At 42.8% G+C, this 14616-nt stretch overlaps 1 protein-coding gene across 1 annotated transcript; it reads left to right on the forward strand.

Moving 5' to 3' along the window:
- The first annotated feature begins 623 nt into the window (after positions 1-623).
- On the forward strand, positions 624-6139 carry LOC147425910 (uncharacterized). Its single transcript, XM_086498403.1, has 8 exons — positions 624-1519; positions 1598-1713; positions 1798-1916; positions 2023-2185; positions 2418-2647; positions 2752-2825; positions 3012-3334; positions 3589-6139. The coding sequence occupies exons 1-8, from the start codon at positions 1337-1339 to the stop codon at positions 5984-5986; spliced, it is 3606 nt and encodes a 1201-aa protein (XP_086354529.1). The 5' UTR covers positions 624-1336; the 3' UTR covers positions 5987-6139.
- Positions 6140-14616: the final 8477 nt, after the last annotated feature.

Here is a 14616-nt window from a genome sequence, read left to right on the forward strand (position 1 = left end):
ATCCACTTCGTCCGATGTGACAGGTTCAGACCTAGCTGGTTTCCTTTTCTCTAAATACCCCACAGCCCATTCCACATGTGGTCCCCGTTTTTATTACACAAAAATGCAAACAAGGTGAAGATTTACGATGGCCTGCAGGAGGAGAGAAGGATGGGGATTGGCAATGTCAAAGTTTTGTAAGGGAGCATAATGTATGTTGCGGAGTGATCAGACCAATACATGAAGTTGGTCCCTGATTCATAGTTGGATATTGTTGAGCTAGCCCAAATGTGGTCTAAAGAAGATCCATGGATAGTTGTAATGTCTCTTATTAATTGTCTGATGCTAAATTTATTTAGGAAAGAGGAAAGGCGATTGTATGAAGTGTTAGGAACTTTAATGTCGATGTTGAAGTCACCCAAGATAATTATTGGAATTTCCTCGATGTGGTTTTTGAGCAGTGATGTCAATGCGTCTATTAGATTTGCAAGCCATTAATAGTGACACTCAAGATGCTCTCACGCATTCAAATAGAGACAAAGAGGCAGGCTTAGATGGAGAGAAAGGGGCAACCGCCTCCTCTTATACAAGCACAGACTGCTGCTCGCAACACCAATCAGCAGGTCATCAGCAACAGAGCAGGCGCAAAAATCTGCACGTTGAAAAAGACTCTCCCATGAGGCATTCAATGCGCACAGAGCATCGCCAGCAAGCGGACAAGCACGTGGCAACCATCTAGCCCTCGAAAATCAACGGCTCATAACATGCACTATTTCTCTACCAAGCCCTATGGCCTTCTGCAGGTCAAAAATGCCATCGCACTCAGTCATTTCTACGCAATTTGCGATGGCGATTTTTGTTGCAGGTGTTGCACGCCCTTCCAACTTCAAAACGATGAAGTACAGGCTTGGGAATTCTGCGCCCAATTTCGCAATGTCTAAACCGGCTCCTTAAATTTTGGACCTTTACGGTAGGGTCCCAACAAGACAAAACAAAAGCTCATTGTCTAGAGATTCAAACCCAAAAGATGAGATGTAGCCGTTTGGGCTGATCTTAGCGTGTGGAGGTTTCAGACCTTCGGTTGCAATTTCCAAACACCCCAAATCAACGCACCACACGCTCCAGCATCCTGGAAGTTGAGCTCAATCCTCATCAGTCTTGCCTCGTGTTCCCAGAAGAAGAGCCAAGAAATCAGCAGAACGAGAACTGGAGATAGCTGGTCCTTGATAATACAAGTGGGTCATGCCCTCTTCATTCTTGTGTGACCCAGCGGAATTCATAGAACACATAGCTTTCTCTGCTGTTTATAGAATTCAGCTGCAGATTTTGAGAGGACAAACGAGTTAGTCGTGATCCCATGCCCATGTTTGCAAGGGCCGTCCTGAATGATGAAGAGCGGGCTGTTGATCCTCAGCTGGGTTTCCCCAGAGGCTATGCCAAGCTCTGCAGACATGCCTACATCCAGGCACAGGGTCTCATCTCTCCTTTCACTGAGGGACCCCCCCAGCGCTTTCATCCCTATGCAGTTGAAGATGAACAGGTAATTGCCTTATTTTCTATGAGACCTCGGGGTGCCAAAATGTGGTCTACTCTACTGATGAGAATTTCTTTCTGACAGATTGCAAAGCTCAAAGAGTATGATAATCTTTTCCCCATTTTGGAAGAAGGGCATAGAGATGCAACTAACCCGAAGAAGCACATAGATTCTCTCTGGCAGCAATTAGACCATCTGGGGTGAGATTTTTGCCCTTTTTCCATGCATGCATCTCATTGCTGTTTTGAGACAAACTTACGCCATGAGCTCCTGCTTCTTTGCAGGAATGCGGGGTTTGACCCAGCCATTTTTCGCGTCGATATCTATGGAAATGTCCTGTATTGGGATGCAGACCCGGGTTCTCCACTTGCATGGGAGGTTGATCACTGGTTTCCACAAGCAAGTAAGATTACATTGCATGTTGTCATAGCACTGTTTGTAGAGCCTGCAGGAGGTATATATTTTCTACCTCAGTAGCGGGAACCTGACGTCGATTACTTGTGTTCTAGGAGGAGGTAAAGCAGTCCCAGGAAACCTCAGGTTAGTGCAATGGCAAGCCTCCCACAGGAAAGGCAAAAAGATGGAATTTCTTGTTCCTTGGTGGGATCTGCAACTTGGAATTTCTGTCAATCAGTTTCTCTCAGTGTTTGCTTCCAAGAATGCGAGCTTCAGGTAATAAGAAATCCCACGCACACATGTTTCCACTGTCCAACTAATTGACATGCACTAAACCTTGCATATAAATAGGATGTCCAACAGGAGTTGCATGTGGTGTGTATGTGCACACGTGCCTGCGTCTGTGCACACCTGTATGAGTGCACATTTGTGTTCTATGCACGTACAGGAATATGTACCTCAAACAGATGACTTTCTTCATACTCAGTTTCTCTGTTCACCATTGCAGACATAGGGCGTTTTCATTCTTTTTTCCTTTTGGGGAGAATGAACAGCTCAACAATTGCAAAGTTGTCCAAGGCCATTCTTGGCCGCGTCATTTCAAAGACCAAAAAAATCAGGTGGGACTTGCAGCTGCGGCCTTAGTTCAAGTACAAAATGCAGTAGCAGGAGGCTTGCAATCCATCAACTCCAACTACAGAGTTGCAAAGCAAGAGTATCCAGTTGCTGGTTTTACAGGTACCTGTTCTGAATGCTGTTTTTATCCTGGTACTGAGGGATACATGTATTCTACTCTACCCTGTGAGTTTCTGGTTTCCATTTCACAAGTGCTTACTCTGTAGGTAATTGCAACGAAGCTGTGAAAAGAGACTTGCAGATTGTGGGTCTTGATTACTACAAAGACAGCAAAATAAAGGTTTGACATGTCTGTATAGATGTTCTTGAGTGCGTATTCTGTTTGGGTAGGAAAACAACTGTGTTTTGTTGTTCACAATCGTGTGCATTTGCGACCCTCACTATGGTCTCCATCCTTCCGTGCATGTGTCCCATGAACATACCCACATATGCTATTACTCCTCTCTTACAAGTTCCTTGTAATCAGCATTCAAGAAAGGGAGAATTTGTTCTGGATAAGGAGAATGAAGGGTTGGTTACAGATAAATGCTTCGCACCGCTGCAAAGGGAACAATACTGGAAGCAGCAGATTGAAGAAGACAAGAAGCATAAACTGAAAGAGTCGGTTCACCTGGAAGAGGAATTACAAATAATGAAGGCCCAAAATGTCAAAGAAAAGGCAGTACTTGATCAGCTTGAACATAATCTCGCTAAGCAAAAGAAGCGTGTTGAGAAGCAGAGACGATGGTCGGAAACACAGTCCCAGTACCGTCTCTGTCTTGAGAAAATGATCCGAGATACCCTTCATCAGTGAGTATACATAATAGCTAGGATACTTAAAGTGAGGTAGCTATATACTCATCATGGTACTGAAAGTATGGAAACAAGTTGAGTGCCAGTGGGAAATTGACCAGAGTAGGAGTGAAATAAATACAACGAAAATAATATATTTGTGTGTAAATGAGCTACATCGTGGTAGATGATGGTTTATGCAGCTCATGCACTTTGATTAGAATTGTTTCAGAGAGCTCACAGCTGGCCAAATTTTTTTTAATGTTTTTCAGATGTGTTGTGTACAAAGAGCAAGCCAGACTTAACCAGGCTGCTTGCAATGCATTGCTAGCAAGGTTGGAGTCACAAAAATCGGCATGTGATGCAGCTGAGGAGGAGCTGGTGAGAAAAGTAAGACAGAGGGAAGATCTTCAAGCATCTGCAAGGCCTCAGATAACAAAGCGTGTGCGGCATCAAGGGCACACTGATGTTGGAAGTTGCTTGAAGCCTGGTGCTGTTCTGAATGTGGAATGTCTTGTGAACACAAATGCAAGTTGTGACCCTCAAGAAGTGACTCCTCCTTCTCAAAAGGGTAGTGACGACCATGATAATGCAAGATGCAAGGAGTCAAAAATTTGCTTACAGCCCCGCACAGGGAGTCAACAACTCGACAAGGTAGAAATGAAGGAATCAGTACCTTTTGACATTGGACTTGACCAGCAGGAGCTGGGGATGACGTGCCCAAAGCTGCTTGTCAGAAACAAGTATGCCACAGGAGGTTGTGTAAGTCAAAAGAAAGCATACCATGCCACGGATGCCAATGTGCAGAAGTGTATTGGGCGACAGGCAGAGGATATTGATGACAGCTTACAAATTGTCTTAGCCCAAGGCAACCCTGGAGCGAAGAGGAGAACTTTGGAGGAAAGTGATGAGTTGGAGGTAGTCTTACTTGGATATGAATATCAGGAAAATGAGGATGATGCAAACAGGGAAGAGTCGATTGGGGATAATGGTACAACGCATAACAGCATCTTGAGGAACTACAGCGACAATGATGAAGATGATGGTTCCAACGTGAACACCCACAAAAACCAAGATGCATATGAGGAATCCAATAATGGAGACCGTGACTTTGACGCAGATCATGATACCAAGGATGGGTATGATCAGCATAGAAATTCTGATGATAGCATGGAGAGCGGTATCCAGCCTGCCCCAGTTGAAATGGGTGAAACCGAATGTGTGACTGAACATATGGCCTTGCAGGCGTATAGGAGCAGAGAGTCAGATGAAAGGGTGGAGCCATTTAGAATTGCAAAAACAAAAGATGCTGAGCAACTAGATGAGCTGCTGCAGGAGGTTCTTGCCATGCAGGATCGAGTGAATGAGGCTATGGTGGATGCAATTCAGGAGGAGCAAGATGAGGAGAGGGTGAAGAGGGTTGGAAAGCTTAATTTAGACAAATGGCTGCAAAAACTTTTGCTTGACTCAGGATATGGGCACGGTCAAGAACACACACCTCTAATCAGCCTCCCCGTTGATGTACACAGCAGCTTGGGTTGCCAAAAGCAGGTGATGAGAGTGGCTAGCGAAGAACACAAGGGCTTGACAATGAAGGATAAGTGTGGCAATCTTGATAATGAGAAGGAGATTGGGGGCCATAAATCTGTTTGCAACTTGAATCAACAGCTTGTTGACGGCACAACAGAGAGCATGATCGGTGGGATATTGAAAAAGTTGAGCTTAAAAATTGGTGATGCTCCTCACTCATCTGAAATAGAGGATACCAAACTGGTCGTAAGTGTAGAGAAGACTGGTGTTTCAAAGGAGGACAGGAAGCCATTGGAGCGGCGTACTAGCCCTTGGCGATGGGTGAGTCCTGTGTCTAAGCGATCCACAAGCACAGGGAGTGAAACTCGGGCACGACGTCTTAGCCCATGGCGACGAAGCTCTAAGGAGGATAAAGTGGAGGAGCGTAAGATGATGGAGGATTTCAGCAAACTGAGAGTAGGAGGTGAAAAGCAACAAGGGGCGGAAGCGATTGTGTCAAATGTACAATCAAGGAGTGGAGTGTTCGATATTTCACTGAAGGCAAGAGAGAGATCGGCATCTGCAAAACTGAAATCATGCACGGGAGTTCCACAGGGTGTGCGGGAGCGAAGCACTTCTACCCCTCCTGCAAAAGGCCAATGTAACAGTCGTATGGCTTTATCTCCAATACCTCACAGTCATGATATTTTGCTGAGCAAAACTCGCGCAGTCTCAATGCAAGTTCTACATCGCAAAGATGACAGTGGTGGGGATGACGAAAGGGCGAAGTGTGGAATGGCAGGTGTTGGTGCAAATGCTGGAGCCACTCGAAAGGCCAACATGCTTAAAAGGAGTGCGACCACGAGGGGAGGTAGGGGCGAAAGTAGTGACATGAGAACACCTGCATTGGCAGGAAGTGGTGGCAGCGGCCGTTTTGAGGAGATGGGTGCACCTGCTCCGGCGGGAAGAGCTGGTGGAAGCGTGCCTTATGAGGAAGATAATGAGGAGCACAAGGGAAGTATTTTTGAGGATTTGGATCCTCAGGATGGACTGCGTGCCTCCCTCTCCATGGCATGGAGGAAAGCCGTCAAGAAATTTGAACTTGGGCGGCCTCCTCTCTCCACTTCATCCAATGTCCCATCAGCTCACCTCGAGCTCTAGTACTGTAGGGTCCTTCCTTTTATTTCTTATTATATGAGAAGTGTATTGTAATGGTCATACAATATAATTTTGTTGTACAACTAACAGTCTACACATGAAGTTGGAATAATCCCAGGAGACGAAATTGATTCATCTGACTGGTCTTGAACACAAGGCCTGTAGTATATATTGAGAGAGAGAGAGAGAGAGAGAGAGAGAGAGAGAGAGAGACACACACACACACACACACACACACAGACATAACTTTATGATACACTCTTTTGTGTGTTATGCAATCTATGAGTGTGTGCACACCTCATGTGCTTGCTCATATGAGCACGTGAACTTCTAAGTAGCATGGATTGTGAAACCGGTTGTACTTTCTTGTAGTCAAATAAAAAGAAGCGAGCAACTCTTCTGATGCAATCGACATAACAGAGATGCTGACTACATCAAATATTTTCTTGCAGGGGCATGGAGTGATCCTACGTGGACCCCATGCTAGCGTGAGAATAAAGTTGAATGAGGGACTAATGTATACATCAATCTAGGAGTGGAGAAAGTGAAGCTGGTGGCCATATTTGGATGGTGATAATGCCATAGGTGTTTGCTAATAGATTTGTTACTAATTATGTACATGTGTGATTATGGTGCAACGCTATGTTCAATCCATCTTGATTCATATTTGCCTATGTGTGATGGCATTTTGAATGGTGTCTAATCAATGATCATCATCCATTAGCTCTGCACACCCAAGGCTCTTTTGAGTCCTCTCTACCTCATTCAAAATTAGAGTCCTTTCCTCTAGCCAACAATTGTTTTAACCGATGCTTTCTAACTTGACAAAGCAAGCACTACAATCAACCCTTCTCACAACAGTTGCAATGCAACTTAATTAAAGGCGATCCTGTGCATGTGCATACTACAAGCCTTCCTTTATATCAGTAGAGCTCAAGTGCTTGTCCTTGTTTTCCACAAGGATCCTTGTTATAGCAACAACTTGAGCCAACACTTGTAGACCATGAATATTTCCAAAAAAGAGTGTACCAAATGGCATCCATGGAAACCTTCTATTGATAGTGTGACCCTAGTTACTTTGGATGGACAGTTTACATGTTTTCGGGAAATTTACTCGTTTTTTATGAATGGAAAAATCATCAAATGTGAAGGGCAAGGGTACCCGTCAAATATCAACCCTAGATGTGACAACAATAGCATAGGGAGGAAACCTAGGCTATAGTTGTCACATCTCAAAACCAATGTTCGCAAAATGCCAAGGTTTATTATTATTTTTTAACTTACTACAATTGCAAAATCTCGGCTAGAGTTGAAGCTTGCCGTGAAGAAAACTAGTAAAATTTCATAAGTTCTAGTTTACATATGAGCAAATGCTTCAAGTTTTAACCTAAACATTGGGTATTTTCAAGTATGCTCTCCCCCCCCCCCCCCCCTCGGTTTTAGTAACAAGGTGAAGACATCACGGTGGCCACAAGAAGGTAACAATTTTCGTTGTAAGAAATTGAGCGATTATTAGAACACATTTGACATGTTAATATATATATATATATATATATATATATATATATATATATATATATATATATATATATATATAGAGAGAGAGAGAGAGAGAGAGAGAGAGAGAGAGAGAGAGAGAGAGAGAAATGAAATGTTATATTAATGTCTTCAAAAGGCCATAGTGACCTATGAGACCAGAAAGTTACAAGGTGGTGGATTTGATACAAAGTCAGAGTAACAAACTAACAACAGTACAAAACAAAGATATATACTATGGGATCCTAGATTGGTTGATGTGAACTAGGCATGTCCTGTCCTCTGCTGGTACTCCGCTGTATCTCCCAGTCTCAATCCGCAACTGGTGAGAAGATGTGCGTAACTGGCCAATAGCACATTGTATCCCATGAGAGAATTGGGTGTCCATGTATCTGGGTCTCGTCACAAAACCTCTTCCGTAAGCTGTGTATGGCTAACTCTCGAGAGGACTCAAGTGCTATGCGAGCATATTTGTCTCTAGGAAGTTCCCATGTGCAGTTTATGAAGGAGACTGATCTGGTGAGCGCCTCCACCACTAGTGGGGGGGCCGCTAGCTCTGCTCGGTTAATGGCCCGTAGTACAGGGGAGAGATTTCCCTGCGGGTGCGGGGTGAGCGGAAGTGGGAGCGCAGGGGCAGTAAGAGGGGGGGGCGAGAGCAAGCAAGAGCGCGGGAGGCAGCAGCAGGGGGGGGGGGGGGGGGGGGGGGGGGGGGCAGCGCGTGGGGTAGGGGGAGAGAGAGAGAGGGATGCACATGATTGCCATCACATTTGTAAGGTTCTTTCTCATATATACTAGTATGGCCGGCGGCCTTCTGCTCTCTCTCTCTCTCTCTCTCTCTCTCTCTCTCTCTCTCTCTCTCTCCCCCCCCCCCCCTCCCCTGGCACCTTTCTCTCCCTGTAGTTGTGCACGCTGTCCTCTTTAACGCTGGAGCAAGGCACTGGCCAGTTGAAGGAAGTTGCGAAACATGTTAGGGAGGGTTCTCCCCCTTTTAAAATAGCACATATATATATATATATATATATATATATATATATATATATATATATATATATATATATATATATCTATGTCTGTGTGTGAAATAGCATTTTTGCATACTAAAAATCCAAATAAATATTCTTCATAGTTTATTAAGCAAACCACAATGCTCGAGAAAAATGTGTCTCAGCTTAATATCGGGCCGTTTTAAAAAATACCAATTGAGAGAAAGGGAAAAGGAGATTTTTTTTCTCAAAATAGAGAAAAATAGTATAAAAACCTGAAAAATAAATCTAATTTTATAAAATTGTCTCTTGCCAAATTCGAGAAAAGGAATTTTATACGTTTGAAAAAAATATTTTTTTAGAACACTAGCAAGCCTTGATGTCAACAATCTTTTTTTTTTTCAAAACTCACAATTGTGAGTGGTTATATTAGAATGCCACCAAAAAATTACAAATCACCCTCCAGCTCATGCCGAGCCTTGAGGGCCAAATGGTTATATTCGAGAGTATCTAGTAACGTACTATTACCAAAAGCCCAATCCTTCACATTGCAAGGTTTGACCGGATGGAGAGGGTTTTCCTAAGCCAGTCATTCGAGCTTTGCCTTTTCCTAACACATATATGAACTCCTTGCTTTCTTGCACTATCTCTCAGAAGCTAGCCACAGAGAGAACAATATCAAAGACACGGCAATTCTTGGCCTTCCAGATATTACTAATATGCATGCAAATTGTCAGATATTGTTTCTTCAGTGAACTTTTTAAAAAATGATTTGAAATAACAATCAATCAATTTTTAAAATTATATAGTGTTATATTTTTTTTAAATTAATTGAAATGTCAACAATCAAAGTTAAGTGATGGTGACCATCGGATGGTGAGAGGTCCAAAGAGGAATTGCATGTTTTTTCTACCACTCCCCTATGGCCTTTTTGGCCAAAAAATTTATGTACAAGATACATGGTTTTACTATGCATCATACATGTGAAAGTATGCATCATGTGAGTTTTTTGGATGGTAGATCCTAGATAGCTAAACAAATATCAAAAAGGTCGTCCTTTGCAACATAAGTTTGTAAATGAAAGAAGGTGAAGGTTCACTATGGCCCACTGAGGGAAAGGGAAAACTGACGAAGTGATCTTAGCATTTTGTTATTTTTTTGTCACAATAGAGTATTACACTTTTTGAAACAAGTGTAACAATGACTTATTTAGATTACGATATATTCAAAAGCATAAAAAATAATTAAACCCATATTCAATGAGACTTTTTTAAGAGACATACATAAATGTCAATACCTCTTATAAAGATCTAGAAGAAATATTAAAAAAGAACCATGTGGCACTAATCCACAAGCTTTAATCCAATGGTCCACAATTGCACCAAAAATTCAACGCTTTACTAAGGATTCGTTATGTAGTCCAAAAAGAGCTTGTAAAGCTTATATAACATCATAAAAATACAACAGACAAAAGATAGTGTGATTCAAAGAGAAAAACAATTGATCGTTTTATTGTCTTGAAGTTCTTAGAAAATTGTTCGGATTTAGGGTGGATAACGTAATGTAGTATTCATGGAGAGTGAAACCTTAGTGTCACTTTTGACTCTAAGCACATCTTTAATATACATGACTCATTTTGGGTACACCTGAGAATATGCTCCAAGTGGGAGACAACACATGGTTGTTCTTGGTACAAAGGAAGGAGGGGGAGAGAGAGAGAGAGAGAGAGAGAGAGAGCATTGTTGTATTTGGTGAAAAAACCTTACAATACAATATGTATTGTCAAATGTTTTATAATATAATTAGAGTTCTACTTCACTATGGTAGTCAAAAAAAGCACAACACACCAAAGAAGTGTCCATCTATCATGAATAATGCATGATGAAGCACATGATGGAGTGGACGATGACATGCTTGATTCATATCCTTTTAACATAGAAATGGTGCCTAGATTGAGTGGAAGGATGATTCCTTTTCTCACCTTAGGGAGTCTTAAGGTAGAACGAAAACCATAGGTAATTGAGCAATCCAAATCTTTGACTAGATGTCTCTATAAGCAAGGAGTAGACCAGATATTGAGGTTATGCATTGAGCTTGAAAAATTATCAATCTACTTAACTCGCGCGTAGATTCAGAATATTGGTCCACAATGAAAAAGTACAAACATATCAACACCTAATGAGACTCGATGTATATTGGTCTCATTTGTGACAAATGGTTCATGAATACATTAGCAATGTGAATCATGTGATGTGAAACCAACACAAGCTTTTGTAACCATGTCTCAAGTTACAATGGCTCCAAGTGGAGCGGTTACATTGTTTAATACTTCAAAACTAAAAGTTTTCCAAAAGTAATGAGCAATACATGGATAAAATCCATTGAAATCAAAGCTTCTAAATGTGAGTTGATTTCCAATCAGCAATTAAGAATATGTGAAACAGAGAGTGAGTATTAAACGATTCTCAAGCAAGCACACATAGGTCAAGCAGGAGGTCATTTTTCTGCTGGTGACAAAATGGCGAAACCAGTATTGGTTTCTGGAATTTGGTGGCCCACATTGCTTATGGATGTTGAAGCCCCTACATAAACAATGTGGTAAATGCAAACGTACCAAGGTACCTATTAAAAAAGATGAGTTTTTTCCAAGTGAGGAATTGACTAAGGACCAATACCGACTCGTGTCAATAGCTGTAATTCCAAACTGACGTTATATAAAACTTATATATTGCGTGCGTTTAAAGACTATTTATAAAACACCTTAGCTGTTCAATATGTAAATTCTTTTTCAAGATCATTTTTCAACACCCTTCTGTATGTAAAAATATGAAAAATATAGAATAAAATAATACCTACTATTGATCAAACCCACGTGATATGCATTTTTTTGATGTATTGAAACCCCCCCCCCCCCACCCCCCGGAGCTTACCAATCGAGATAGTGATTGATCAAAGAACACACTTTCTAAATGAAGTAATTGAACATATCTTTGTTAAATTCTTGATAATTCATAAAAAATCAGTACCCTACGATCCTCAATCCAATGGCTAAGCAAAAAGCACAAACAAAATTTTGTGTATATTGCTCACAAAAATAGTAAACAAATTGAGATCATAAGCTACATTTAACTTTATGGGTTTATAGAGTATCAGTCACAAAATCCATAGGTACAACACCATTCAACATGTATTTGGACTCAATGCCATACTGTCCTGGGATTTTTAGCAAATGAACCGTTACTGGATAGGATATGAGTTGTCGGATAAGATAAATCAGCTTGAAATGCTTGATGAAACAAAACTAAGAGTAGTTGTAGGCATCTATGCACAAAAACAACACATGAAATAATTTCATCTACTAACATTCTATGGCGGGGCACTTCACTTGCCACGTGTCTGTTTCTGCGAAGTGAAGGCTACAGACAAATTGCTTTTCAGCGCCTTATTTCGAATTCGAATGGCGGCTCTGCGTCAGGCGGCTCTGCGATGCTTTCAAGCCTAGAGGTGGTGGATCTGCCTGGCTTTCAAGCCATCTTGCAAGTTGCAAGCTCATAGTGCCCCGCCATAGAATGTTAGTAGAAGCACACGAGCTCATAGAGCCATACGCGCAACCACGCGAGAGAGAGAGAGAGAGAGAGAGAGAGAGAGAGAGAGAGAGAGAGAGAGAGAGAGAGAGAGAGAGAGAGAGAGAGAGAGAGAGAGAGAGAGGAGAAGGAGAAGAAGAAGCAGCAGGTTGGTATTGGGTGTACGTGTGTGTCCCCGACAGTTGCTCTCTCTGTCTTGAGGGGACTCTCTCTCTCTCTCTCTCTCTCTCTCTCTCTCTCTCTCTCTCCCCCCCCCCCGGTGCATGTTGTGAGACATAGAGGAGAGCGTGAGGCTGCATTACCGTTGTGCCATGATCATGCAAATGAGCGCAGGGTTGCAGTAGACTCATGCTGAACTTGTGAGGGGTTTGACCGATGCTGAGCGTTTTGCTTCTATGCCACCGAGGCTCCTCGAGGTGAGTGCAAGGCATGGCTACGTATTGCCATGTTGCCATGCAGTAGCTATGGTTAAACGGCTCAGCAGGGGAGCGACTCTCTCTCTCTCTCTCTCTCTCTCTGTGCAGACCGCTTGCAGAATGTAGCCGCGAGCTGTCTCTCTCTCTCTCTCTCTCTCTCTCTCTCTCTCTCTCTCTCTCTCTCTCTCTCTCTCTCTCTCTCTCTCTCTCTCTCTCTCTCTCCTCCTCTCTCTCCCCCCCCCCCCCCCGTAGGAGCAGGTAGTGGTGGGGGTGTGGTAGTGCAAGCAAGTGAGAAGGAGGAGCAGAAGGAGAGTTGAGAGGGCACAGCATGGCAGTCTTGCAAAGCTGAAGGGTGCAACGCTAGAGCACATGCAAAGGCCAACCTGAGTTCATAGCTTTGGAGGTGAGATTGCTTTCGATAGGTGGCGCAAGGTAGGGGTTCTATGAGGGCAAGCAAAGGGTAACCTGCCTGCTTCTGGTTGTTGCGTCGGCAGAGCTGCAAATGCCTGCCGTATGCAGAGCTTCATTGCCTCTGCAAAACAGTGTTGCGAGCCCTCTCTCTCCCCCCCCCCCCCCCCCCCCCCCCCCCCCCCCCCCAACCCAAAGCATGTAGAGCTTCAAATATGAACTGCAAATGAAATGCTATATTAACGTATTCAACTTCGGTTTGCAGGCAGCAAGAGTGCAAGTCTAGGCGGGTGGAGGGAAGGTGTGTGTACCGCAGCTCAACAATTAGCCTAACCAGGTACCCTTTCAATTGAGAGAGAGAGAGAGAGAGAGAGAGAGAGAGAGAGAAGAGAGAGAAATGAAATGTTATATTAACGTCTTCAAAAGGACAAAGTGACCTATGAGACCCGAGAGAGAGAGAGAGAGAGAGAGAGAGAGAGAGAGAGAGAGAGAGAGAGAGAGAGAGAGAGAGAGAGAGAGAGAGAGAGAGAGAGAGAGAGAGAGAGAGAATTTACAATGACCTGATTCATTTATAAATCAATGGTAATTTAATGTTATTAGATTAATGTTATGATTTGTTTATTCACACAAAGAGAGAGAGTTTTAATGTCGTAGGAAATTATACACACGAAGAGTTGAACTCGAGAGGGCACACACAATCACCCCCACACACACACACCCGAGAAGAGAGTTTTAACTATATAGGAAACTATCCGAAGAGATCTTAAAGATCTAGCAGCAGAGAGTTTTAACGTCGTAGGACACACAATTGTCCATAGGGCTTCACAACATAGAAACAGAACATGCACACACCCAGAAAGACACATGGACAAACAGAGAGATGAAAACGTCGTAGGAAATTATACACACAAGGAGTTGAACTCGAGAGGACACACACAGTCACCCACACACGCACACACCCGAGAAGAGAGTTTTAACGATATAGGAAACTATCCGAAGAGATCTTAAAGATCTAGCAGCAGAGAGTTTTAACGTCGTAGGACACACAATTGTCCATAGGGCTTCACACACATCACACACATGAAAACAGAACATGCACACACCCACAAAGACACATGGACAGACAGAGAGATGAAAACAAGCTCAATTGTAGGGTATATACACACATACACGCAAACATAATACACACACAAAAACAAAGAGAGAGAGAGAGAGAGAGAGAGAGAGAGAGAGAGATATGACAAGGGGTTGAACTCAAGAGGGTTATACATTTTACTATTTTCATTCACGCGCACACACACCCGAGAAGAAGAGAGTTTTAATGTCATAGGAAACTTAAAGATTTAGCCGACAAGGAGTTAAACAAAAGACCTATTATTCAAGAGGGGAATGGCATAACCAAACTACCACACTTGGGAGAGAGAAAGGTTATACCATTTTTCTCTTTTTATTAGGGCACACACACTCACCCACACTCACCCACACACACACACCCGAGAAGAAGGGAGTTTTTACGATGTAGGAAACTATCCCAAGAGACCCTACAGATCTAGCACACGAGGAGTTGAGCCCAAGACATGTTATTCTAATGGGAAATGGCATTATCAATCTACGACACTTGGGAGTCCACAAAGGTTATAACCATGTATGGCCACTATGAAAAAAAACCCATAAAGGTTGTACAATCTTTCTCTTTTCATTAGCGC

This window comes from Adiantum capillus-veneris, chromosome 24 (genome assembly GCF_014529385.1).
Source record: "Adiantum capillus-veneris isolate H3 chromosome 24, ASM1452938v2, whole genome shotgun sequence".
Lineage (NCBI taxonomy): Eukaryota > Viridiplantae > Streptophyta > Polypodiopsida > Polypodiales > Pteridaceae > Adiantum > Adiantum capillus-veneris.

Coding starts and splice junctions, on each gene's coding strand:
- LOC147425910 (XM_086498403.1), top strand. CDS start 1,337: ATGCCCATGTTTGCAAGGGCCGTCCTGAATGATGAAGAGCGGGCTGTT. Junction 1,917..2,022: donor TCACTGGTTTCCACAAGCAA/GTAAGATTACAT, acceptor CTTGTGTTCTAG/GAGGAGGTAAAGCAGTCCCA. Junction 2,826..3,011: donor ACAAAGACAGCAAAATAAAG/GTTTGACATGTC, acceptor CCTTGTAATCAG/CATTCAAGAAAGGGAGAATT.